The 26003-nt window shown below is 37.8% G+C and overlaps 1 protein-coding gene across 3 annotated transcripts in view; it reads left to right on the top strand.

Annotated features, from left to right (window-relative positions):
* The first annotated feature begins 13658 nt into the window (after window positions 1–13658).
* vrk2 (VRK serine/threonine kinase 2) overlaps window positions 13659–26003 on the top strand; it is a 14706-nt gene continuing 2361 nt past the window's right edge. Inside the window, exons 1-11 of one of the 3 annotated variants that reach the window (XM_039672322.2) lie at window positions 13659–13804; window positions 13966–14133; window positions 14375–14430; window positions 14499–14568; window positions 15138–15225; window positions 16108–16216; window positions 16740–16832; window positions 17510–17642; window positions 21586–21706; window positions 22055–22113; window positions 24416–24573. In XM_039672322.2, coding sequence (XP_039528256.2) covers window positions 14007–14133; window positions 14375–14430; window positions 14499–14568; window positions 15138–15225; window positions 16108–16216; window positions 16740–16832; window positions 17510–17642; window positions 21586–21706; window positions 22055–22113; window positions 24416–24573 — 1014 coding nt within the window. In that variant the 5' untranslated portion in view covers window positions 13659–13804; window positions 13966–14006. Of the gene's footprint in view, window positions 14134–14374; window positions 14431–14498; window positions 14569–15137; window positions 15226–16107; window positions 16217–16739; window positions 16833–17509; window positions 17643–21585; window positions 21707–22054; window positions 22114–24415; window positions 24574–26003 lie in introns of all 3 variants that reach the window. The other 2 variants (XM_039672323.2, XM_089117033.1) reach the window with 2 other exon arrangements.

Here is a 26003-nt window from a genome sequence, read left to right as displayed (position 1 = left end):
GTGATCTGGGTGAACGGTGAATTTCGCTTCGTAAATAGAACCGTAACCATCAAGAAGTCACTCCCAAATAATCAGGGATTTGATCGCCGGGTGAATAGCGGGGGACGTGGAAACACTAATAGCCAGTAAAGGGTTATCATACGAGATTCAGATACAGACAACTGCTGTCAGCTTAGTCGTACATTCATTAACACATGTTGGCAGATTTCATGACTACTCAGCATACCTGTCTAGACACCTTGATGGTCTTGGATAAGAGCCAGACCTCCCACATTACCGGCCTTGTTGTGTGAAGGACATATGGAACCATCTTGGCACAGGCTTGGCACACACTGTGAGGTCATAGTCCACTGTGGACGGGCCGTAATTACACACCAACCTGATTGGACATGGACAGAACTCAGATGGGATAACAGGCCCAGCGCCACCACTGATAATCAAATAGAGAACTTTAAACGTACAGTACCATGCAGTTAAGCAACCAGGACCAACATCCCCCATCCCATACTTTTATTTTTATTTTTAAATGTTTGTGTGTTCCATGTGGGGCAGAAAACCCTGAATATACGGTTCACTTTTTTTTTTCAATTGGGGGTGCACAATTCTTTCAACGAATCGAATGTGGAAACCTTTTCCAATAGGCATAAGACCTAAAACAACTTGAACAATGTGCATTTAGATTAATCACAATGTCTTTGTCAATCAGAACGCAACCAGTTTCACGTTTATCAGATTTATGTTAAATCTCCTGTATTTCCCCCTCCTTTATTTTATTCTTTCCCCGCATGAACGAATGTGCCGGTTCTCAGGAGAAAAGTGTCACATGACCTACTTAATGACAATCTGTCTCCGCGCTCACATTTCTCCACTCGGCTTATTTATTTGATAAAGTGCGATGCCTTTCCTTTTGTTGCCCTTAATCGGAGCTTAACGTCTTTACTCCGAGATCAATAAACTTTATGAATTATTTTTCCACCGTCTATTTTTATGGTTCCTTTTGCTCATTAGCATGGCTGGCTTTATTAGCTGAGGCTGCCAGTGTCTTTAGCCGGTCTTGTGTTCCTTAGGTACAGTAAATATCACTCATGTTGTAATTAATATGCACACCCTCAGCACTAATTAAAACACAGACCCCTCCAACCAGCTGGGCCCAAGCAGAAAGAGCGGCAGTCGTGCCGTAATGAACTTGTTGTAAATGTGAGCCCAGCCATCGGATATCATATCCCTAGGAGCTGACAGCATGCAACGGAGGGAGAAAGTAATAAGATCCATGAACTTGTTAATACCCACCCAACCATCCAGAAGCAAACCCCCACCATCTCTGGAAAGAGAGGATATTTTAATGACACATCTCTAATTAAAGCCTTACTTTATCTCCTGTGTTTGCTTAAGAGCGATTGATGGACAGCAAGAGAAAGAGAGAGAGATATCTCCAGAAATAAAATGTTCATAGAAACATGGAAATTTTAGAACTTTGTTTAAACTAAAAACTTGTCTAATGCATTGAACAGAAATATCTCTATAGGCATATACATGTTAATTAACACACAGAAAGTGAATACACAGAGGTTTAACCCAACATATTAAAATGCTAATTATAACTCTTCACAGAACGGCAAGTCAATACAATCCCTTAAAGAATATTCATATAGGGATTACGACCCCTCGGTTTTTCATTAGTATAGAAAGTTTACTTTCTGTGTATACTGTAGGAGACTTCTCCCGAATGACCCCCTGCCTTACAGCCTAATCTGTTATAAATGTATCTTAGATCATTGAGCAAACAGTGGGAAAGGTCAAGGCTATAAAAGAGGAACAGCGGAGAGTCTGAAGGAACGTTCACAGAGCTCCCGTCTCACCACTAGTCTCTGCTGTTGGATCACTTTTCAACCCTTCATGCTCTCCACAATCCACACAAACCTGCGTTACTCTGCCATGAAATGTGGTGTTTTTATTCCAGAGTTTGTTTGAAGACTTGAGAGGTCCAAAATGTGTGGATGAGAGCGAGGTCGTTCTTGAGGAAGCAATATACAGTAATTGTTGTAATTGACTGAAGCTTCGTTTAAGGACTTTTTTTAGGTTGTAATAAGTGCTTATTTTATAAGTTAACATTTTTAAAACATTTTTATGTTCATGGAATAGTTCACCCTTAAATGATTCTGTTATCATTTACTCACCCTCATTCCAAACCTGTATGACTTTCTTGCTTCAGTGCTGAGAAATGTCTCATACAATGGAAGTCAAAGGTCGCCAAAGCCATTTTGTTACCAACATTTATTTAATACATCATCTTTTGTGCTCCACAGAAGGAAAAAAGTTCATACAAGTTTGCAATGACATGAGGGTGAGCAAATATGACAGAATTAAAATTTTTAAGGTGAACTGATTTCACTAGCACACTTGCTAATTCATTTCCACCTGCCCGAAAGTCCTGATGGCAGAGAAAACTTTCATCAACCACTCAAAATGCTACGAGGTGCAGATATCACTGCGGTTTAATTCTTGATGCTGCTAAACATGTGGTCTAAGCTGAAACTAATGAAGTCTTTCTAATTCGGTTATAGTTTATTAATGTCAAAGGCACAAGTCCATTAATCAAGATATAACACAACTGTGTGCTGAGAGAAATGGCTGGATTTGGTGCGGTAATAAGATCACATTCATTTTAAAGGTCTGCGATTATCACCGTGGGTTCCCAGGCTCAAGTAAGAACTCCAAAACCGATTTTCATTCGGCACTCATTAATATGCAAAATTATTCAAATGAGATTGTAATTAAGCATCTACTCAGTGGAAACCCTTTTCATGATAATTTATGATAAACTCTGTAGCTGCTTTGATTGAGATTGATTTTTCGGTGCAGAGAAACTGTCATGAATACAAAACTGATTTCTTCCCCTTTCTCTCATCTGCTCAGGTATACAGATGCAACATACCCTATGATTATTATGATGTAGGCAGCTTAGAGATATATTAAGCTAATCTGAATAAATTCATCTGACGAATCGGAGGAGAAATGGAAATCCTATTTTTCATGGATTTTTAATGGAAAATCTTCATCTGTACAACCTGTTTCTAAGACCTTAAATACTATAAACATTGTGCTTCAATTAAAAAAAGAGAGAGAGAGAGAAAGGGAAAAAATAGGAGAAGATAACTGGAGTATTTTACATTTGATGCACGGTTGAACAACGGCTTAAGAGAAGTAAATGGAGGGCAAGAGCATGAGAAGAGAGAGAGAGGGAGAGAAAAATAGAAAAAGAGGGGAATTATTATAGCCCAAGGGTTTCTGTGTTTCTCATAGTCATTCCCTGCTCTTAACAACCCACTGGAGACCAAATTAAAAAGGACTGTTAACTTATGAGGTTCACAACTGAACCACACACAGTCTAATGCTCGCTAATGCCTTTTGTATGATCTGATGTACTGAGAGGCAGTTAAAATAGCTAAATGAATGCCCAGCGCGGGAGGTCAGGCTGTTTCTTCACACACAGACCTTAACAGCCATGCAATTCAACATTGATTTTATCATGAAACTTCAAATAAATATTTTCTACACTGTGTAACCATACTCCAATGAATTCATAGCGAGTAGATGTTCAATCGTTAATGTGAAAGCATGTTGTGTGTTTATCCTTGAGGTGCGGCCTTCATAGGCGGAGACAGAAAGCAAAGAAAGCTGATGAGGTGTGGGTGGATACATGGATGATAATAGGCATCATAATTAAGCAAACCTAAGCGAGCACTTAAGGGACTGTTAAGACGACTGTTATTAAGGCAAAACATAAAAGGAAAAGTTAGTGTTAAGTAAACAATATTATTGTAATTGGCACACAGGTGAATAATTCAGCATAATTCTCAAAGCTTGTTAAGGTTCCCCAATGTGTACAGCTAGATAAATAGATAAATAAACAGATGTAGTCACTGCAATCAGAACTGAAGACTGGATTACATTTTCTAAATTATTTTGCAGTCTTTTGCCAACATGATATACATAAACAATGTGCACCCTTAATTCTTGATTTTGTAAAAGTATACATTTCCGGTCAAATTTTTGAGGTCAGTTTTTTTTTATTTTATTTTTTTTACTTTCTATTCATTATATAATGCTTAACAGGTCATCAGTTATTGTACATTCAAGTCAGACAATTAGAAATTATCTGACTTATTAAACTACTGATCTTTTCATAGCATAAGCAGCACATTATTAAACAGTTTCAGTTCTGAATGCTGAATTGTCAATTCAGCATCAGTCATGCAAAAAAAAAACTGAAATGCTGACTTGACGAGTCTGCACCCATTGAGAACATTTCCTGTTATAGTTTGTGGAATAATGTCTTTTAAAAAATTAGCTTAATAAAATTAATAAAAATTTTAAATAATTAGGCAAATTTTATAGCTTTATAAAGACATCCTGTGTTTTATGCCTTCTAACTCATTTTAGTCAACATGAAAATCCAACACTATCTCACGACCAATTCGTACGAATTCGACGCATGATTAAAAAGTGGCTAATTCGTACTAATTCGTACGACCTCACTCGTACTAATTCGTACGATTTGTCTAAACCCACGTGATGGTTAGGTTTAGGGGCGGGGTAAGGGGTAGGTCATTCGTACGAATTCATACGAATTGGCCAATTCGTAAAATATGTACGATTTAGCAAAATCGTAATTCGTACGAGTGAGGTCGTATGAATTGTTACGAATTAGCCACTTTTTAATCATTCGTCGAATTCGTACGACTTGGTCGTGAGATCGGGTTGGAAAATCACAATTTGACCTGTGAATCCTTATTGCTGAAATGTTTTTGAAACATCAAATGCATCATTTACTGTCTACAACAGTGGAGACAGTGCTGGTTTTAGAGGCAAAGCCAGGCCTATATAAACAAAAGAAACTTATACCCTTTAGTTGAAGACCAAGTATGGGCATTAAGGTCACAGATCATGGCTTAATTGTGAGATGTGAGCAGGATGAGAGAAGACACTTGTGGTCAGGCTTAGAGAGCTATAGAGGGGAGACATGGAGAGGAAAGAAGAGCAAACTCAGAAGGGTCGACTCAAATCAGCTAAATAAACCACACCGCACTGACCTGCCTTCAATATAGCAGCACTGCTTGTACTATCAAACAAGCACGATCTTTTAAAAAGAGTGAAGCCAGGTTTAGTGATGCCATTTAATTTTCTTAAATGAATAAATTAGTGCAGAGCTCTTAAAATCAACTGAATAATAGGGGAGATGTAGCCTTTGTAAAAACTTTCTTGATATGCACAATATACTTAGCGTAATCAGACTAGCATACCGTACAGATGTACTCTAATCAATGTCAGGTCGGGACAAGGTCATGCCAATGTACAATGTAATTTTGTACAATTTATAAATTGGTCAAAACAATGTTTAGATAGCTGTTTTAGAGTTTATTGAATTGAGTTGGGATTCTTAAAATGATTAAATAAATAAAATTAATCATTAAATATAAGCTTTTTCATGCCAAATACAATGTGACAACTTGCCCTGCTCAGATCAACGTGCTTTAATGAGGCATATCTTTGTTTTTGGGCAATAACAGTGAAAACGTTAAATCGATTTTTCACAGCCAAGACTTTAAGGTTTGTGCCTATACTGTACAGAATTGAACATTTGAAAGCAAGCATACTCTAAGAAATGTTAATGGAGTAAAAAAAAAAAAAAAAAAAGATGAGAACTGCCTCATCAAAAGGTACATGAATTAAAAAATAAACATGCCACAGACAGACCCATGACTGTATCTTTTCACTGAGTGATGCAACTGAAGAAAACACATGCAAATAGAAAAAAACACCAGCAAATAAAGAAAACATCTTAATCAGCTTGACAACACAACCATACAGAAACGCACTGCAAAAACTCATAACGCAGCCAAATACAGAAACGCGTTGCAAATACTCACAACCAAATGCATACTCACAATACAACCAAATACAAAATGCATTGCAAATACTCACAATATAATCAAATACAATACAGAAACACACTGCAAATACTTACAATGCAGCCAAATACAGAAACACAATCCAAATACTCACAACAAAATCAAATACAGAAACACAAAATACAGAAATGCGCTGTAAATACTCACAATGCAGCCAAATACAGAAACTCACTGCAAATACTCATGACGCAGGCGCAGCCAAATACAAAAATATGCTGCAAATTCTCTCAACCCAACCAAAGACAGAAATGTGCTGCAAACAGATACAACACAATCAAATACAGAAACACACTGCAAATACTCACACAACATGACCAAATATAGAAATGTGCAGAAATGAAAGAAAACTCAATGCAAATAAAAAACACCAGCAAATTACAGTAAGAAAACATCTTCATTGAGAGTTGACCTCTCTTGGCCACCGTAGATGATTAAGTAACCGTGACATCAAAATTTATTTTTTCGTTCACCACATAGAACATGATTTCACAAAGTACTCGTTCTTGAATCAACCCACCCACACCTTAAATCACCCATCATTTCCCTATGAATGTAGGGATAGTATGTTAGGGTTAGGTTTAGGGGTAGGGAGAAGGGTTAAGACTACATTTTCGGACAAGAATGTTGTTCCAGAATCAACAAAATGTCGATTCAGGAACATGTCTTGGCAAAATCACGGCAACCTTTCCTCATAATCTCGAATCAAATTAACCTCCCCTCCCTCTCGCAATGACATCTCTTCTCTGATGACGTCACTCACGTGAGATTGCAGCAATAACAAACCACATCGATCACAATTCCAATGAACAAAATCAAGTCTCTCCCTACATTTCTTCTATATCGAGAAGCCGTTTCACTCGGGTATACGGCACAATAGTGATCGCAATTTCCGTTTCATGCCAAGTTTAAGATTAACAGGTTTTATAAAATAAAACATGTTTGCGGATGCCAAGTACATACTTGCAAAGCTAAATTTCACAGACCAAATACAGCAAAAGGTGTCAGAAAGTCGGTGATGGCATTGCTGCTGCTGCTTTCCTTCACATCCAGCAGTGTGCGGTTCTAATTGGTTGTCCTGCAGGGCAAAGTAGAGTGCACATGTCTGGGGACACCATGTCAAAGCAGCATAGAAGCATGTGCACACGCTTTCAGACAGAACTCCCCTGTGTCTGACTCTGTCCTCCTCCTCTTTCTTCCGCTTGCTCTCTCTGTCTACCTGACCCTAAGATCGATCAGTCGCACAGAGGCAGGGGCTGGCCATGTGGACAGCAGGGTTGACACAAAGCTAAAGGGGCTTCTTGCCGTCTTACCACACTCATCCAGGCACAGAGCACCAGACAGCTTAATTAACCCTGGGAAACAGGAACTACAGGTTACAGCCAGGCCTCACTGTGTGTTTGTTACAGAGGGAAAGAACTGCCACATAATGCTATAGGAAAGAGTAAATCTACATTTCTCTCTTTCCTTTTCCTATTTTTATAAATGTGGTGGCTGCTTGAGAAAAGCAGCGTCATAAGGCTGTGAAGATAAACAAGGTGTTGGTGCGAACACAGTCTCATCCCAAAAAAGTCATATAACTGACGCTTTGGGACGAATTTTGACCATACGTCAATATCCGCCTTTTTAGGGCCCCCTTAAACGTCGGTAGATGGCGATCCCGGGCCGTCATACAACTGACGCTTTACCTTTAACGTCAGTTAGGTGACGGGTTAGGTTTAGGGTTAGGTTTAGGTATGGGGTAGAGTTAGGATCCCATAACCTCATCTACCGACGTTTAAGGGGGCCCTAAAAAGGCGAATATTGACGTATGGTCAAAAGACGTCCCAAAACGTCAGTTATATGACGTCTTGGGATGAGACCGGGTTGTTGGTGCAGACGGCTTGTAGAGCAGTAAATCATCTTAGTCGCAGCAGTAAGAACTGACGGCAATATTTAACAGTGCTGGGTTGTTTTAACCCAGATTTGGGTAAAATATGGACAAACCCAAAGGTTGGATTAAAAATGTAATTTCAAATTTTAACCCAACTTCAACTTTCACTTTCAACTGTACATATTGTAATTGCATTTTTAACCCAGCATTTTATAGAGTGTGGACTTTTAAGGTAATTTTGTTGTTGCCATTTAACTGGATTTTAATATCCGGAATGTTAGTGACAAGAACAAACAAACAAACAAAAAAACGTTTAGATATAAATCTCCATATGCAATGGACACCTTTTTGGCAGCTCCTTTGAAAGCATCTTGAGTAAAACAGCTTTGTATTTAAGGAAGCACATATAAAACCTGAACTGGAAATAATGCAACCTGTTTTGCAGAAAATGGAAATTTGTTGCTCATATAACCCCCTTGGCAATTGATCCTTCTGAAATCATTCTAATATGCTCATGTGGACTTTTTTTTTCAAGATTCTTTGATGAATATAAAGTTTAAACAATGTACTGTATATTTGTAAATGTGTTAGTGTTTTCTGTCACTTATGGTGAATTGAATGTGTCCTTCCTGAACAAAAAAAAAAAAATAAATAAAAAAATTAAATTACTGACCCCCAATCTTTTAAACGGTTGTGCACGTTCATCATATTCATGCACAGCTTCATAGCTTATGAACACATATAAAAGATTGCCGCAGAGCAGTTTTAAAGGTGAACTCCGGTCAATGTTAACAATGAGCTCATATTTTTGTACATTTGGAGTGCTGTCGGTACAGACAAAAACAATAAAAATAGGTGTTGCCTACACCGTGTTTTCGTCTTTTTAAAATTCGCACCCTGTTGACTTCAATGGGGCATGTTCTAAACCAGCCCATTCTCACTCCCAAGGCGTCACCTAACTGACTTGGGACTGACTTGCCTTGGGAAGCATTTGACCATGCTTCAATATCTGACGCTTTAGGCACCCTAGTTAGATGACACCCTAGGATCGCGTGTACCCTACCCCCACCCCATACCTAAACCTAACCGCGTCCTCTAACTGACGCTTTCCTTTAGCGTCAGTTAGATGACGTCGTAGGATCGCGTCATGTAAGTGACGCTAAAGGGCGCCTAAAACGTCAAATATTGAAGCATGGTCAAAGGTGACGCCTTGGGGTGAGAATGCGTTGTCTAAACCTGCTTTTTAGCCTCTTAACATCCTTGATTTGTCATTACGAGTGCACAGCCATGTGAATGGTGTTATTAAGAATGACCACGGTCAATCTGACTGCAGTATATATATGAAAGATATTAATAAAAATGATGTTAATTCAGCCAGCTCACATACCTCTATTTGCTTCCTGTTTTCGGTCGAAGCCCAGAGTAATCGAGTGTCGATCGCACGAGTGGTAAATATCATCTCAAACCTCCTACGTGTGTTCAACATTTGATTTAGATGAACTATCCATTTGAGCTGATATTCTCAGAACACCACACAGTGTTGGGTTTTAGATGATATTCACTAATGCAGGTTTAGAACATGCCCTATTGAAGTCAACAGGGTGCGAATGTGTAGGCAACACCGATTTTTGGCGTTTTTGTCTGTACTGACATCACTCCAAATGTACAAAAAATTAGCTCAATGTTAAAATTGACCGGAGTTCTCCTTTAAGGCTCAAATAAATACTATTTTTATTATCATACACACTCAATAAAATCAATAAGTTCTTTCTTAATTGTGGTTTAAACTGCAGCTCCTCTGAAGGACTATTGGCCACTTGAAAATCAATGGAGATATTATGAAGGCATGTAAATGATTGACACCCAAGGGGACGAGAATAACTTAAAGGGAGATATTTCAATGTTACAGAAAGAAATCATAATATCCACACAGGTCCTGTGCTATCTATTGATTCAAATGAGTTGGACTCTTGCTGGATTGTTGCTATGCAATATTCTCAGATTTTTGCCCCACTCTTTTTTATTATTTGTTTATCTAGGACGGAAACATAATAAAGACCACTGCAGAATGCACAGCTCTAAAAGAGAAAAAAAAAAATTACATCATAACCACCAGCAATCTGCACAAATAGTGGCACATCATGAAGAGATATATAGCCCTAAATGAAGTTTGGTTTGGGGTTTTACATTTCAATTTAGCCTCAGGCCTTAGAGACATTACGGGCCTAATGTACATCTTGGTCAGTGCATGTTCCCTGAAGCAGTCCGCATGCTTTATTAGCAAGTCTCTGGCCCCTTTGTGTAATAGCAAACCAGTCTCTCATTACTGGTCATTAGATTCATATTACTTGTATTTGAAATAGTAATATATCTTGCAACCATAACTAGTTTTAAAGGCCTCATAATGCACTAAAGAGAAAGAAAATACTCGGAGCAAAACAGTTTGTAATTGGAACAGTGTAGAGGCTGTTTGCTTGTATGGACTGCTAATGTGCTTCTCTTGTATAATAACTTGTACAAACAGTACAGAAAACAGACTGAAATAATCTTGCATTTAAGGCATACTTTGACTCAGACGAATCATTTCCCAGGCAATGCCTTGGGGTTACAATATGATAAGTCGACATGTAATGCAGACAATATTAAACAGCTTATTTTAGTGTGCTGAATGCACTTGATAATGGAACTGATGCAATGAGACCCATACTGGGAATAAGAGAGAGAATTTTTAGCATCCTCAACATTTATTTTCTTTACAAGCTAATAAAGAACTGCACACATGAAGAATACTAAGCATGTGCTGAAAGCCCCAACGCAGCCAACATGATACGGCTTGACATCTCTGCTTCTTGCCAACCACGTGCTTCAGTGTAATGATCTGTAATAGGTCAGGTCATTATGCACTTTTACATTTGCATCTGTAAATGCTTCCATAACACCACTTTTTTATTGTGTAGTGTTATGTTGTGACATTTTAAAATGCATTTTCCTCATCCGTTGCACACATTCTTATTTGATGCTGATGTTTCCCTTTTCAGAGTATTATTGCTACATGACCCAAAAAGGTCAAAACCAACACAACTCAATCTTACAAAAAACAGAACTTAGTCTCATGGATCTGCAGTAGCAAAAAAAAGTATAAAAGTATCATCCTTAACTTGTTAGAATCGTGACAAAGTTGTATTTTTCAAAATGTTCTCAGAAGCATTCAACGCGTTTTACAAATATTTTTCAAAAATCAAAACAATTTGACATGTAAATTAGACAATCAACATTTCAACATGGTAAACTCACCCAAGTACAACATCAGAAGTCCTCCTCTGAACTTTGACCATGGAAGGACTTTTCCACAACTTTATATATTTTTTTAAAATAAAAGTGTTAACGTTGTTTATTTTAATATTTTTCGTTTAATCTAATTAATTGCAAATTGTGTTTTGCATTATTATGGCTGGTGTTTTGCATTTTTCTAATGTTAGTCTTTGCATTAATACTAAATCTGGAATAAAATTTGTAAGAAAAAAAAAACAGTCAATTAAGCTGAGGAGGATGAATATTTTATTTATAATAAAATGTTTAGAAAATTATAGCTTTTATACAGGGTTCATTATATTTTATTCTAATTTCATATAATTTAGCGATTTAAAGGTCAAGAGAATAAGGTTTGTCACCTTATTTCGAGCATGTGTGCCTGCAGGAAGTGACAGACAGAACGTGAGAGAAAGCGAAGTGTGGCTCACTAATATTGTTAGGACAGTTTCACAAGGGGCTTATCTGTCACTTCTTGATGGCCTTGGTGAAAATTACAGCCTGTCCGTTTACAGTCCATTTTGAGTATACATAACACATTAAGAGACTCATTATCTATTTCAGACCATATGGACCTGGGCTGAGGTGGGTCACTGCAAGGCCATCCTAAGCTGCTCTCTCTAATTGCAACAATTATGCCATCCTTATTACAAGGGGCATTTATGGAAAATGGTGCCAATGCCTCTCAAGATTGATGTCACTGCACTCTGGACTACAAGAGAGCCTATGGAGATGTGTCCTGCAGCCCACTCAGAGCCCAAATGTGCTCATATCCCAGTGATTTTAAGCTGAATGTGACAGGGATTTTTCAGAAGATCTAAAGTTGCATGCCTGTTTAAAATCACCTCATCTATCATCAGATTTAGCTGACTGAAAAGTATATCTTTGTAAGATTTTAAATCAAATAGTTCTTTTGAGTTCTTTTCAATAAAAAAAAAAAGTTGTCTAAACTATTCACTCATGAAGTACACTGAATGATTTATTCACAAATTAAATTGAACAACTCATCCAGGATGAATGGGAATGAAAAAAAAAAATATATTGTGTGTTTGCTTTAGTTTCCGTTCCCCACTTCCGAAATCGCGAGATGTCGAGGAAAACATTCCACTGTAAGTTCAATTAAAAAAACATAAAATGCATATTTTATTGGTGCAAATGTAAGTAGGGTAGTGTTTGTGTACAATATTTGCAACTGCTTTTTATCACTTAATTAGAAGCACCACAATTTTAAAATTAAAATTTCTTCTGTTAGTTGCATAGCGACGTCTGAACAGACATGAAGTTTATTTTAAACTTCAAAGTATTGAAAAAAAAAAGCTCTGTAAACAATTTTTTTTTTTTTTTTGCAGGACTATAAGTGCCCTCATGTTTCCATTGTGTCTTGTCTAGTTTTTTTTGTGTAACTGCTGTTGGTGAGTGTCATGTAACCAAGTCAAATTCAGGTTTTTTGTCTGTGTCAGTGTCTGTTCCGTGCCGGTGTGCATTTTGGGGTCAGTGCTTGTGCCCGTTCCACTGTGTCTATGTGGGTGTGTCCAAACCGGTGCCGTTGTCCGTTTGTTGTCTGTGCCGGTTCCAGTGTCCGTTAGACATGTTGGTGCGTCAGTTGGTGTGGTGTGTAAGTTTCGGTGTGTCCATGTTGGTGTGTCCGTGCAGGTTTCCGTGTGCCGGTGTAAGTTTCGGTGTGTCCATGTTGGTGTGTCTATTCCGATGTTCATTCCGGTGTCCGTTTCTGTCAAACGTGGAACTTATGCATGCATATAGCCTATTGGCAGAGGTATTTGTACACCATTGATGGCATGAATAAAAATATTGATTTTAAATAATAAATTACATAAAAAGTTACATATAGTTCCTTTAATGTTCCCGACTGACTCAGTAGTCCCATTTAGCGACTTGTTAGCAACCGCCTTTTTCAAGACAACACCTTAAAAAAGCACAAGTGTAATGATGTATTTTATGTCATAGAATAAACCTTATTGAGCCATTTAACCAAAAACCCATTAAAAAAAGTAAAAACCACTGCTAAAATGCTAACTTGTTTCCACGTTTTGGCCTACAAAAAAAAAAAAAAAAAAAAAAAACTTTTTTGATGTTATTTTCTTGCAAGAAATTACTATCATACTAATTAAATATGAATTTGCAGCTTAAAACATAATAAAACAAATAAAAAACAAATAAAACAAATTGCCACAAATAAAACATAAGATATGTTTCTGACATTTTTAACAGCATCTGATATTAAATGTGCAAAAACCACACAATCCAAACTATGTAAATCATTTTAGATGTGTATGCAAATTATAAATACACTGGTTATAAATTATATATAAACTGTGAGCGCAAATATAAACTGTGACCGCTTGTGATTCAGTTCTTTGCAGCAAACTGTTCGAATGAATCGATTCGCGAAATTGAATTGAACTTCTCATCCCATTTGAATGACATCGGCGCTGGCCTGTGATAAAACTTGCTTCGGTGTTGTTCCGGCTCTCTAAGTATTTTATTGGTTGTTGAATATGAAGGGCACACACATCTCTGTTTTTGATTGGTTGGTAAAGATTTTGAACCGATGTCAGGGGAGTTTCACTCACTTTCAGGAAGTCGCAGTCTGTTGCGATGAGAACATCCTGCACTGACTGAATGAACTGAAACTGTGATTATCAGCATCCTTCCTCTGTATAACATTATACTTCGTATTTATTTTGTTGACATGCTTTTATAAAGCGACGTTATTGTTATTTCTAGTTTGTTTGTTAAACAGTGGTTAATCCATTAAATGAATGACAGGAACTTCACATTGCTCTCTGTCATTAGGATTATTCGTTCTGAAACTTTCTGTATGACAATTTAACACCATGGCTCCAAAGAAATACACACTACCCCGTCCACTTCCAGACGGATGCATTTTAACAGATTCAGAAAAGAAAAATTGGCGCATCGGCAAAATCATTGGAAAAGGTGGTTTTGGACTGATCTACTTGGGTAATGACTTTATATTCTGTGTTAAAGCGAAACGCCTTCATCATTTCACTTTCAGTTGATTTTCATTTCATTGTGGCCCACATGGTGGCACTTTAAAAGAGTTTAAGACCTGAACATTTATATTGCTAGTGCACCTTGAAAATGACGTGCTTTTTTGTTCAATATATTAAGTTTACAGTAGTGCTATTTTTTAATGTTTAAAATAATGGACACAATTTTTTTTTTGTTTACGTTTTTATAGCCTCTCAGGATGTGAATGTCCCTGTTCAAGATGACACTGATTTTGTGATCAAAGTGGTAAGAAATATATTGAAATAGTTTGATGAGATATCACCCAATACAACAACTTCTATATACATTTTCAGGAATATCATGAAAATGGACCTTTATTCTCAGAATTGAAATTTTACCAACGAGCAGCAAAGCAAGATACTAGTAAGATTCTTTTTTTCCCCCCACCTTAATTCTCTCCATATTATGAAATGTAATTCTATTGTTATGCAAGACTTTCATTTTAAAGCACTGTAATCTGTAACACTGTATGTGAAACATAAACCCAGATTTTATTATAGTCAAAGGATGTAGAGAAACATGTGCGTGTTTGGAGTTGTGTTGAATGAAAATACTGAAGACCCCTCATCTTCATCTGAGAGTTCTCAAACATTGAAGTGCATGTCACTGATGAAGTGGCTATAGATGTAAATCAGCCTGGCTGGGCGAATTAATAAACCAAAGCAAACATGCACCTCTGTGGTCGTTAGTGCAATCCCAGCTTGTTTGAGCTCTAATTCAGAGAGAGTGACCAAATTGCTGATAATGATGCTGGTTTCTCCAAAGAGCCCCTGACCACCTGTCAGTCTGGTGCACAGCCAGTCAAGACAGATTTCCCTTCCAGCTAGGCTGGAGGAAGTCCTTCTTTATCAGTGTTTGAGAGATGTGTATATGTTTATAATCCAAGCAAATGTATAAAATGGCTAAAACATTTTAAAACTCTAATATCACAGTGAACAAATGGAAGAAGTCTAAACACCAGGAGTTTTTGGGGATCCCAACTTACTGGGGGTCTGGACTGGCTGAAAATAACGGGACACGGTATGGAGCTTCAGTTTAACTAGGGTTTACCGTATATGACCACAGGGATACAAGGAATGCATTTCACTGTAGTGGTATATACGTATATATATATACATAATATACTGTATATACAGTATATATATATATATATATATATATATAGGGCTGTCAAACGATTAATCACATCCAAAATAAAAGTTTGTGTTTACATAATATGTGTGGGTGCACTGTGTATAATTACGTTGTATATATATAAATACACAGACATGCATGTATATTTACGAAAAAATATATTTATATATAAAATATTTATATTTGTATATAATATAAATTATATTTAAATCTATATACAGTATATACATGAAAATATATTTCTTAAATATATACATGCATGTGTGTGTATTTATGTATTTATATATATATATATAAAATAATTATACACAGTGCACCCACATATATTAGGTAAACTTAAATTTGGATGCGATTAATCGCGATTAATCATTTGATAGCCCTAATATATATATATATATATATATATATATGCAATTTTGTATTGGTGTAAATTCCTAATTAAATGCCTGCTTTTGGATCAGCCTCAGCAACTTTAAACAGTGAAACTTCGTTTCCTTGTCTTGACTTGTGTGGGACACATTCTGCTTTCATCACTCTCATATAGGCCTACATAATATAAAACAGTCCTGCCTGTTGATAAACAGAACAACAAAATCGTTATGTGTCATATTTACACAGTCACATAGGATACTGTCATACCGCCCAGCCCAAAATTTGACATTAAGGTCAAAAACATTAATTTCACTCATTCACTTTTTTTTGTTTCTATATTCTTTTGTTTCAATTGTATATATAAGTCCATTTAAATGTTGTTGTCTGGTTGTATAGGTACAGGTTTATGGTTATGGATCGGCTGGGCACGGACCTGCATAAGGTGTTAATGGAGAATGGTGGACAGCTGAGGAAACCCATCGTGCTACAGTTGGGTGTCCTCATGGTGAGACGCAGCTGAACTTTGTTCAACATTTAGTTAGAGCTGCTTGCCAGTGTTACTTTAGTAAGATTTATGTACTATGGTTGTGTGCTTGTTTTTTCCCCCTTCTATAGCTTAAATTTATTTATTAGTCATTTTAAACTTACCGGTATACTTATTTTTTTCCCCACAAAGCTTCAATACAACATTTTTAATTTTCATTTAAGTTTTTAAACGTTTTTCATTCAATATTTGTATTTTATTTTAGCTTTATTTAAATTAACAAAAGCGATAACTAAATTGCTACAATTTTTAAACCTATTGTAATCGTGACCATTGAATATGTGACCTCAGTTAGGGTGGATTGAACATGGTAAGTGTGACAAGGCAACATACAGTATTACATAATATGGTGGGTTTTTTTGAGTAAGCTTTTGTTGTATTTTCTAGGAGTCCGGCTGCCTTGCATCCAGCTCATCTTCCTGTAGGTCATTATGAGGTTACTAAATTATTCATTTTAACCTCTCTGTCACTTTGCCCTTAACAGCTGGATGTGCTGGAATATATTCATGACAATGAGTACGTCCATGCTGACATTAAGGCTGCCAATCTCTTATTGGGACACAGAGATCCAAGCAAGGTGAGTTTGTATGCACATTACCAGAATCAATATGGGATATCTTGAATGATTGGTTATCTTTTTGGGTCACACTTAATATTAGGTGTCTTTGCACTGATTTGTTGACGTAAGTATATAGTAGTTAATTTAATTACTGTTCATGTACTAGGGCTGTCAAAATATTTAAAAAATGCTTTCAATTGCTTATCGTGAAATTAAGCGTACATTATTTATCTTGTTTAAAGCGTTTACTTTGTCACCATTTGCTATATCCAGCAAAGTAAACTATTAGATTAAAGGGTGATTCTCAAAAAACTATTTTCTGCAAGCCTTTTATCTGCATTATATAGCCCTACCATATGTACACAAGCATGCATTGTGTCAAATGATTGTTTGTACATAGTAGGTAAAGACATCTAATATAAAGTGGGACCTCGTTTTGTGTACTCAAAGGTGGCACATAATTGAATAAGAATGTTTGTGTTATTTTCATTGATCGTCTACTAAGATGGCCAGCCAGCACTGATGACATTTGGAACTTAAGTGTAATAGAGTATAATCAATTAAAGTCTCAGTCTGCTGTCATAACTTGACCCCATTTCCCTCTGCTTTGCTCTAAAATACCATATACAGTAGGAGAGATTCAGTTTGAAAGAAAATGTCTTTGGGATGATTTATGCTGACTTTATCTTTTGCAGGTGTACTTGGCTGACTATGGACTGTCATACAGATACTGTCCTAATGGAGAGCATAAAGAGTACAAAGAGAACCCCAAGAAAGGACACAATGGCACTATTGAGTATACAAGCATTGATGCTCACAAAGGAGTAGGTAATGTGAAATCTGTCATTTATTTAATCTTTTTAAACCACGCTGAGGTATCACCGAGATAGAAACATATTCCATTATGCACAAATGTGTTTCCTGTGTTTCCCAGTTAAAGTCAACATAAATTGCCATTTGCAACCCATGTTACTTTCATAATTTGAACTATTTGCATGTATATAAGTGAAACTGAATATTCAGTGAGAAAAAAAAAAGGATAGTTTACATAGGGATAGTTTACGTTTCATATTAACGTTAAAGTAAGAGGTTCACCAAAAAGTATGAATTCACTATCCAGTTTAGTCGCCTTATAATGGGGTCTGTTTATGTGGCTGGGACTTGTCTGTATCATGTCCTTAACTTTGGGTCACACTATTGGAAACACATTAACTCGTAAATTGTGTACAGTCCTTTTTATTGGATATTGATTGTTCTATCCATGCTTACTTGGGCAGACTTAATTCAAGAAATCCATAATTAGTCAAAGTCATAACCTGCATCTTGTATGCATTTACTATTAATTAAAGCTTTGATGTTTTGTTGAACTGGGACTCAAAGCCAATATCTCTGCCTGTGTTGGCCATAGGATATTACAGGAGTTCAATACTGAATACACTGTGGTAAAGCTTGCTAATAGCCATGTTTCTGTTCATTTTTAAAGCACATGGAGAAAAGACAAGATATCCAGTCAGCAGAAATTTTTCTGATTTTTTAAAAAGTTTATTTATTTATTTATTAAATAAGTTTAACACGATAATATTTTAAACGCATACATTTATTTTATTGTTGAATTTAATTTGTTTAATTGAACTTGTTAATATTTTATTTTTGGAAATTACATGTTTTTTAAATAATATCATGACTATTTTTCTGACTTTATATAAATAGGGCTGCATACATCAAAATATAAAGCTGCATTTATCTTTTTTATGACTTTTAAGGGGATTCTCACATTTGGAGGTTCATGGCATAACAAAGTTTGAAAACAACTGGCATGACAAACCAGAGGTTTTTACTGTATGTGGATTGAAACCTCCAAATTTTTCTTTAACAGTATGGTGATTTCATAGCATTGGGATGGATTTATATTTGGAGGATGAATATGTGGGAATGCACGTGTGTATTTCTATTTAGATATAAAAGGGGAAAAAGTGCATGAATCTCTGTAGCTCATAACGTGGACCCTGTAAAACACATTGTCTGATACATCAGAAAGTAAATCATGCTCAGGTTCAGACCAAGGTCTGGCTGCTTTTAGTCCATGTTCTTACCTGAAACAATTTGTTAACGTTTCATGTACAGGATTCTACATATGGTCCTGATTCCGTCTTTCTGCTCTGTAAATGTATGGCCAGTTGTACTTTGTAAATCACACTGCATATGGCAAGTGATATAACATTTGAGTTTATAAAAACACCTAACCACTGACACACCAACTTGAGAGTTCAATGTCTTGATCCACTCCCAAAGCTAAACTCAAAGCAACGAGGCCGTAAATTTGACAACCCTTGTTTGAGCCGCTATTAAACATTCCGCAGCCGAGCCGACATCACTGCACTAGACGTCTTGACGGAGGACACTGACAGCTGTTGTGTAGGTCATTAGCACTGACTGCCCTGTAGATGAATGGAGATTGCAGAGTGTTTCTTTTCTTTTGGCCCCTGGCACCCCATGTAGATGTTGATTTGTAACCATGGTGAGAAGTGCAGAGACGGGCACTTCGTGTCCCACTGAAGCCTTTGCTAAAGGCCTAATTATCACCTGTAGGGTTGAATTGAGCTGGCTGAAATTCAGGAGGTTCAAGAGTTTGACATGGCGCTTTGGATAATCACAATAACAATAGGCCATAATTATGAACAACAGCTTCTATCTGATGGAAGGTGTTGTGCTCTGCCTGGAATGCATCGTTCTTGTGGATCGGCCTTTGTATAAGTGAATCGGTGTCAGGACTAGAGCAGGCAGCCCACCCCTTCTGCTCCATATTACAGAGTCGTACTAAATGTTTACAGAGATGGTCTTATTTTGTGCACTTTGGTCCCTAATCATAGTACCCTTTTTACATGGCACTTAAGAGGCATTTTTTCCAAGGTCACCTGTAAGGGATGTTAAAATCTTTTCTATTAAATTGTGTGTTTGCTAAATTAGTTTGGTCAAGGTTGAAGAAAAATAAAGAAAACCTATATACGTGGCCTAATGGTGTTGCTGGCTAGCGGGCTGGGAGGCTGACTCTGTAATAGGCATGGCAGGATCAATGATGGTCATGGATTTAGGCAGAGATTTTCCCTTTTGATGAATGCAGTCAATAGGTAATTTCTCAGGAGATGGACTGCAGTTACAGTATTGAGTTAATACACTCTCTAGGCACGAACAAATGATGCGCCTTAATTTACCCTTATTGATGAAGTTGGAGCTTTTCATGAAGGGACAGGCTTAACAGGAGGTTCACTCCCATATATGAACGAAACTGACAAAACCATCCCATTCATATTTAAATGTAGCAAACCGTAATTCATTGAGGGTCCTTAGTTTTTAGTCAACTCGGAATTGGTTTAATAGCTGGGATCCGACTGGTGTCTGTTTGGTTGGCATAAGACTAATCAGTTGGTTGAAGCGAGGCCGTTTCACACAGAAACTAGACTGGGATTTATTCCTATTGAGTTTATTCAAGTGTGAAAACTCTCTTGGGTTATTTTGAAGACTGAAACCCCTTGTACTTATTCCAAAAGTATTAAACTCTTCTGCTCCGAAAGGTTAATAACAGTTGCATCGAGTTTTTATTTTATTTCTTAAACATCTTTTATTGTTTTGTTCTCATGGGCTGCACGGAAAACAAACATGCACACTGTGACCAGTGTAGTCTGACTTTTGTGAGCTGCTTCATTTTAGTGAATCAAAAACTTCATTTTAGTGATTCCTGCAACCAATGACTCTCATGAGCCTTTTCTTTTTAGTGGATCAAAAAGATACAGAATGCATTGTGTAGCCCAATTTCTGAAATGAAGCATGATTTCTGAAACAACTGACTCTTAACTGTTTAGTGTAGCCCACTATCCCTTTGAAAGCTTCAATTTCCATTGTTGGTGTTTTGAGTCCTTCCTTGTAATGGATAGTTCAAGAAGATGAGTTACTGATTTGAATCAATCTTAAAACACTGCCATGTATTAGATATGTAAAAACTACGTACAAAACTTTTAATATTGGAATCAAATTTAATCAAATAAAAAATTTGAATCAAATAAAGAGCTTGTGAAACAGAATCAAACTGATTTGGGAAATTGTATCGATTCCTATCCCAGGGTAGAGGTAGAGTCTTTATTGGGATATTAAAGAAATGTAAGAATAATAAAAGACGAAGTGGCCTTGTAAGAAGTTTTTAGAATGCTAAAGTCATTTACACTAGATGGCAGTTTTGTAATGTGTTACGACCGAGGTGGAGATGGAGGCGGTCTAAGGAGCACATACAAACACTCTCAGACTCTTCTCTTAAGGCCAGCCGAGACCCCACGGAATCCAGGAACATGTGGAAACTATTTGGGCCCAGACATTTATTTCTTTGTTTTACTGCTTGGCTCTCTGTCGGAGAGAGTGTCGGGCTGGGCCACAGGCTGTCTGGATCATGTCAGAGGCCGTCAGGATCAGGTTCCTGGACGAGTCGCCAGACCAGACAAAGAAGGAGGGAGTGTGAGAGAGATGTGAGGAGCGCTGGTGGGAGGAAACTGACCTATTCTTTCAACTCTCAGCCCCTCTAAGAAAAGCCCTGTTAGCCTATGAGGCAGGCCAGGGCACCAGCTGAGAAAACAAAATACTCCTCTCCATCACCCCTCCTCCTTCGCCTTTTTTATAGGGGCATATTTCAGCAGCCAATGGACGGGTCATTCAATCAAAGAGTTTTAACTCTCTTCTCAAGCAACACTTAACTTCTTTTCCTTATCTTCGCTTTCTCTAACAGCCCCATCCAGACGAGGAGACTTGGAGGTGTTGGGCTACTGCTTGCTTCACTGGCAGTGTGGAACTCTTCCCTGGCTCTCATCTCTTAGGAACCCAGCTGAGGTCCAGGAGGCCAAGGCCAAGTACGTTCCCCTTTCCACCATAGGTCTAATTATGTACAGTGGCTGCTGATCAGAGGCTTTCTGTGCTTATTCAGCCTGAATTATTCACTCAACTGCTTTATTAAAGCCTTAAAACTAAAAAGGTGTATAAGGCCACATATTTTCTTTCTTGTCTGGAAATTTAAGCAGTGGGGCACACGCTTCAAAAGGATCTGTGGATCATTAGAAGAGAGAATGAAGTTCTTCGGAGTGAAATTTGAAACGTATATTGTGTGATTCTATGAGTCGAAAAGCAAAGAGGTGTTTTCAGATGCATTTTTGCAACAGGACCTCTGTTTAACCTTCCCCATTATCATCTCTTGACCACAGGCTGATGTCCAACCTGCCAGATTCTGTCCTGAACATGTCCATGTCCGGCTCCAGCACGGGTAGGTGCACGTGAGTGTGCAAGCCATTTGCTTTGATCAACAAGGTATGGGGCAGGGACTTAGATTCCTCACCATCCCCACAAGCACAATCTCCTTGCCTCGCCTTCATCAACGGATTCTAGTGTCCCTGCAGTATCTTTCCCTCCTCCACAGGGTGCGAGGGCACGTGCGTCTTCTGAAAAGGGGCTTTGTGATCTATGATTATGATGAGGCCTTATTCTCCCAACCTTGAGAGGCTGGCTACAGCTGGACCAGAAAGATAAGACCTCTAACATGCATCAAGGCTGCGCTTGTGGTATACATTCAGCTAGGCTGCCACAAAGAGAACGCGCACTGGCTTAACACTGCATCCAGCATATTTATTACAGTGAAGAATGGAAGGTGCCCATATTAGACACACATTTGTGTTCTTGTATGAACGGAGAGGCCCCTCTACATTGTGCTCCTGCCACCGTCCATTTGTTAGGAAGATGTGGTTTTTGTTTCCTTGGGAATGAAAATGAAGTCTGCAAATGCAGGTTGTCACTTGGCCGGACATTTGCGAGTGTGTTCAGTAAGCGTCTAGGTCAACAGCAGGATGCATCAACATAAAACATGCAGACCATCTCAGTTGGTGTTTATCTGCAAATTATGCAAAGACTCAACTGCGGTCAACCTCCACAGTGTAGTTTCCAAAAAAGGACACATTTGGGATGGTCTGCATCAAGGATATTCAATTAAAGTTCCAAGAGGTGCGGTCTCTAGATATCCTTCCCACTGGACAATTTTTGTTTGGAATTGTTATAAATTTCCATCTGGGTGGCAGAAGTACTTTGTAAAACATAAAAAATCCCAAATAGTCATCATAGATGAGTATATTGGGATCTCAGAGCCAAGTGGTGTCTGAGAATTTTTCACAGAAAAACAAATTCATCAGTTGAGCTCAATTGGATATGATTATTAAAAGCCAAGATCATCTTTTTTCAGGCTATTATTATTTTGTATATTTAGATCCCTATGTATGGCAGATGATCATGTGGCACAAACGATACTGTATGGGGATTCAGGGTTTCCCTCTTTTTAAATTTTTCTTAAAATAAGTGTCTACTGAAAACAAACAAACAAGCAATGTACATAATAATCAAAACGCCCCATCATCACTAGCAGAAAACAAAATTAACTAGTAATACAATCCCAACTTTGTCACACAAAACAATTAAAATAAAGAGTAAATTACACAAATAACCCCAAAACCATATTACATAAAACTCAAATATACTCCAAACCAAAAATGCAAACTTAAACTTCTGAACTCCAACACCATTGCAAACTTAAAGGACAACTACGGCGCAAAATTAAGTTTTCGTCTAATTACACATTGGTACATAGTCAACCATTCTCTGAGATTTGTTTTCATGAGTATCGAATGTAAAGAGTTTCATCTCTAAAAACGTTTTAGCTTATAACGCTAGTATATGGGGCATAGAGTAATAAAAAGTAAAAATCGCTAGGCTCAAAATAGCCCAACACGAACACTGTAGCATAATCAGGGTCTCTACATGCAAACCGAAGCATTGAGAATGTTGTAAGTGTACAGACCGTTTAATAATAAGATATTTTTGAAAGACAGTCCACTTTGCGAAAACAGGTATGAGCCAACTCTGGAAAACAGTCTCGAGCAGTCGAACCACAAACGCCTAGCCAAGTTCTGGCTCGTTCACATCTCACCAGCGCACTTGGCTTGAAGTTCGCCCCTGGCAATCGATAGCGTCTCTTACCATCATGGTGACTCCTCACTCTCAATAGTCCAACCAAAGAATTAACATTCTGTCATAATTTACTCACCGTTATGTCATTCGAAACTTGTACTGCACATGCTTCTTTCTTCTGTGGAGTACAAAAGAGAATATTTTGAAGAAGTTTCAGCTGGTTTTGTCCATATTGTGAAAGTCAAAAACATTAAGATGGTGTGGAATTAATTCATACAAATGGTATAGTCCAAGTCAATCGTTATGACATTTGGTCATGTGACATGCGAGAATCAATGAGGTGTGACTTTATTTGATGTTTGAGGTTTGTGTGTGTATCAATGTTTTGATATGATTTGAAAGTGAATAAAGGCTTAAATTGTGACCGTTTTTTTCAAAAATTGTTCGTGTTGCGCATTGGAAGAATTACAGTCCACCAACCAATTGAGTTATACTTGATACATGATACTTGAAAGTTTTGGACCCAATTAACTTTCATTGTTCGAACTGAATTTCGGTGAACTATACCTTTAAGTTTAGCATATTCAGATGTCTTTCTTTCTGACCCCTTGCAGAAATAGCCAGGTTCCTGTCCAGCGTGAAAAACCTTGGCTACAATGAAAAGCCAGACTACCAGGCCTTCAGAAAGATTCTGTCAGCGGCCGGGCCACTGGGCCCATTGGACTTCTCCAGGCCAAGAGTGTTCGAGATGGCCAGGCCAACCACACAAAGGGTGAGTGTGCGATGCTTTGGCACAGCAGCCCGGTAGTCTTAATAGAGACCATATGAGCTGGGGCTGGAGCATTCAGAGCAGCCTGTGGGCTGCGGCAGATTTATCTGTCTGGGAGAGAGAAGGAGATGCTCAGGTTTGGGAACCCTCTTCTGACCCTTTCCCAGCTACACTGACTCCCACTCCTGCTCAGAGCCGTCTGACTGGCCTATTGGCGGCGTTGGAGTTAGACTGAAGTGATGTGGATGCAAAAAAAAAAAGAAAAAGAGATTTACACAGTGGTGACAGACTCAGAGTTACCGAAGGTTCTTAGCCTGGGGCCACAGCTCAATGCAGTGTCAAAACCATCCAAGAGAGCTTTTTAATTAAAGCGCTCTTATTTATTGCAATCACATGGACACTTATATTTTAACGTCGTTATGCACATTCAGAATCAAACTGCGTAAAATACACCACACTGCATTCCTGCACTCTATTACGCTGGCGAGAGACAAGAAGGGCACTTTTCCTCTTTAAATGGAATGAGCCGGTGAATCTTGACCGTGGTGTCGTAGGTTAACCTTTGGTGACCTTGCCAAAAGGCTTATTGGCTCTCAAGAGGTCTGGAGTGGAGAGACCTTAATTTCTCTGGAATCACTTCACAGTTGATCACTGCCAACTTGAACCGCTGAACTTTACGAACACCCGAGCAACCCAATTTGGGGCTGTTGAATACACACATTTTGCAGAGGCCAAAAGATCAGCAGTTAGAATTGCCTCTCATTTTTATGTGGAGCTGTCCAGCAATTTGATCTGTGGTTCAATAGAGAAGGCTCAATGGAAGAAGGGTTGGTAAATACCCTCAGTGCTTAGGGTGTCAGTTACTCTCCTTGTGTCTCTGATATTGAAACCACTCTGCATAATGTTGACCCCCTGCAGAAAAACATCTCAGTTCTACAGTTTTAGATTGACCTTAGCATTTTCAAGTGTTTTACAAATAAAGCATGAATCATACAAATGATGATTTAAATAATGTAAGATATGTGCACATTAATGAACTAGACAATAGTGTAAAAATGTTTGAAGCACAGCGCAAACAGAAATTACTTTCAAACCAAGTGGCTTTCCGTTGATCAAGGGCAAATTGCCTTTACCAATTTGAACCCGATGCGAAATCTGCATTTGGAAATGTTTTGCCCTTTTGCAGATTTCCAGATCACCTTACAGGATTTTGCTCATGAAAATTTGGTGAACAGCTGTAAAGTGGTAAATGTGAACGCACCTTTACTTGTGTACTAGAAATAATGGCAAATAGTGACATTGTGGGAAATTAAGTGTTGTTCCACCCTGGTCCATAAAATGAAAGCTAACCAATTATAGTGAAATATATAAATGTAATAGGATACAATTCAAGTTTCAGTGTTGGGCAACATCTAGTCATTCATTGGTTCTCC

Source organism: Pimephales promelas, chromosome 11 (assembly GCF_988280905.1).
Source record: "Pimephales promelas chromosome 11, fPimPro1.hap1.1, whole genome shotgun sequence".
Classification (NCBI taxonomy): Eukaryota; Metazoa; Chordata; class Actinopteri; order Cypriniformes; family Leuciscidae; genus Pimephales; species Pimephales promelas.
This window is presented reverse-complemented; position numbering and strand designations above follow the sequence as displayed.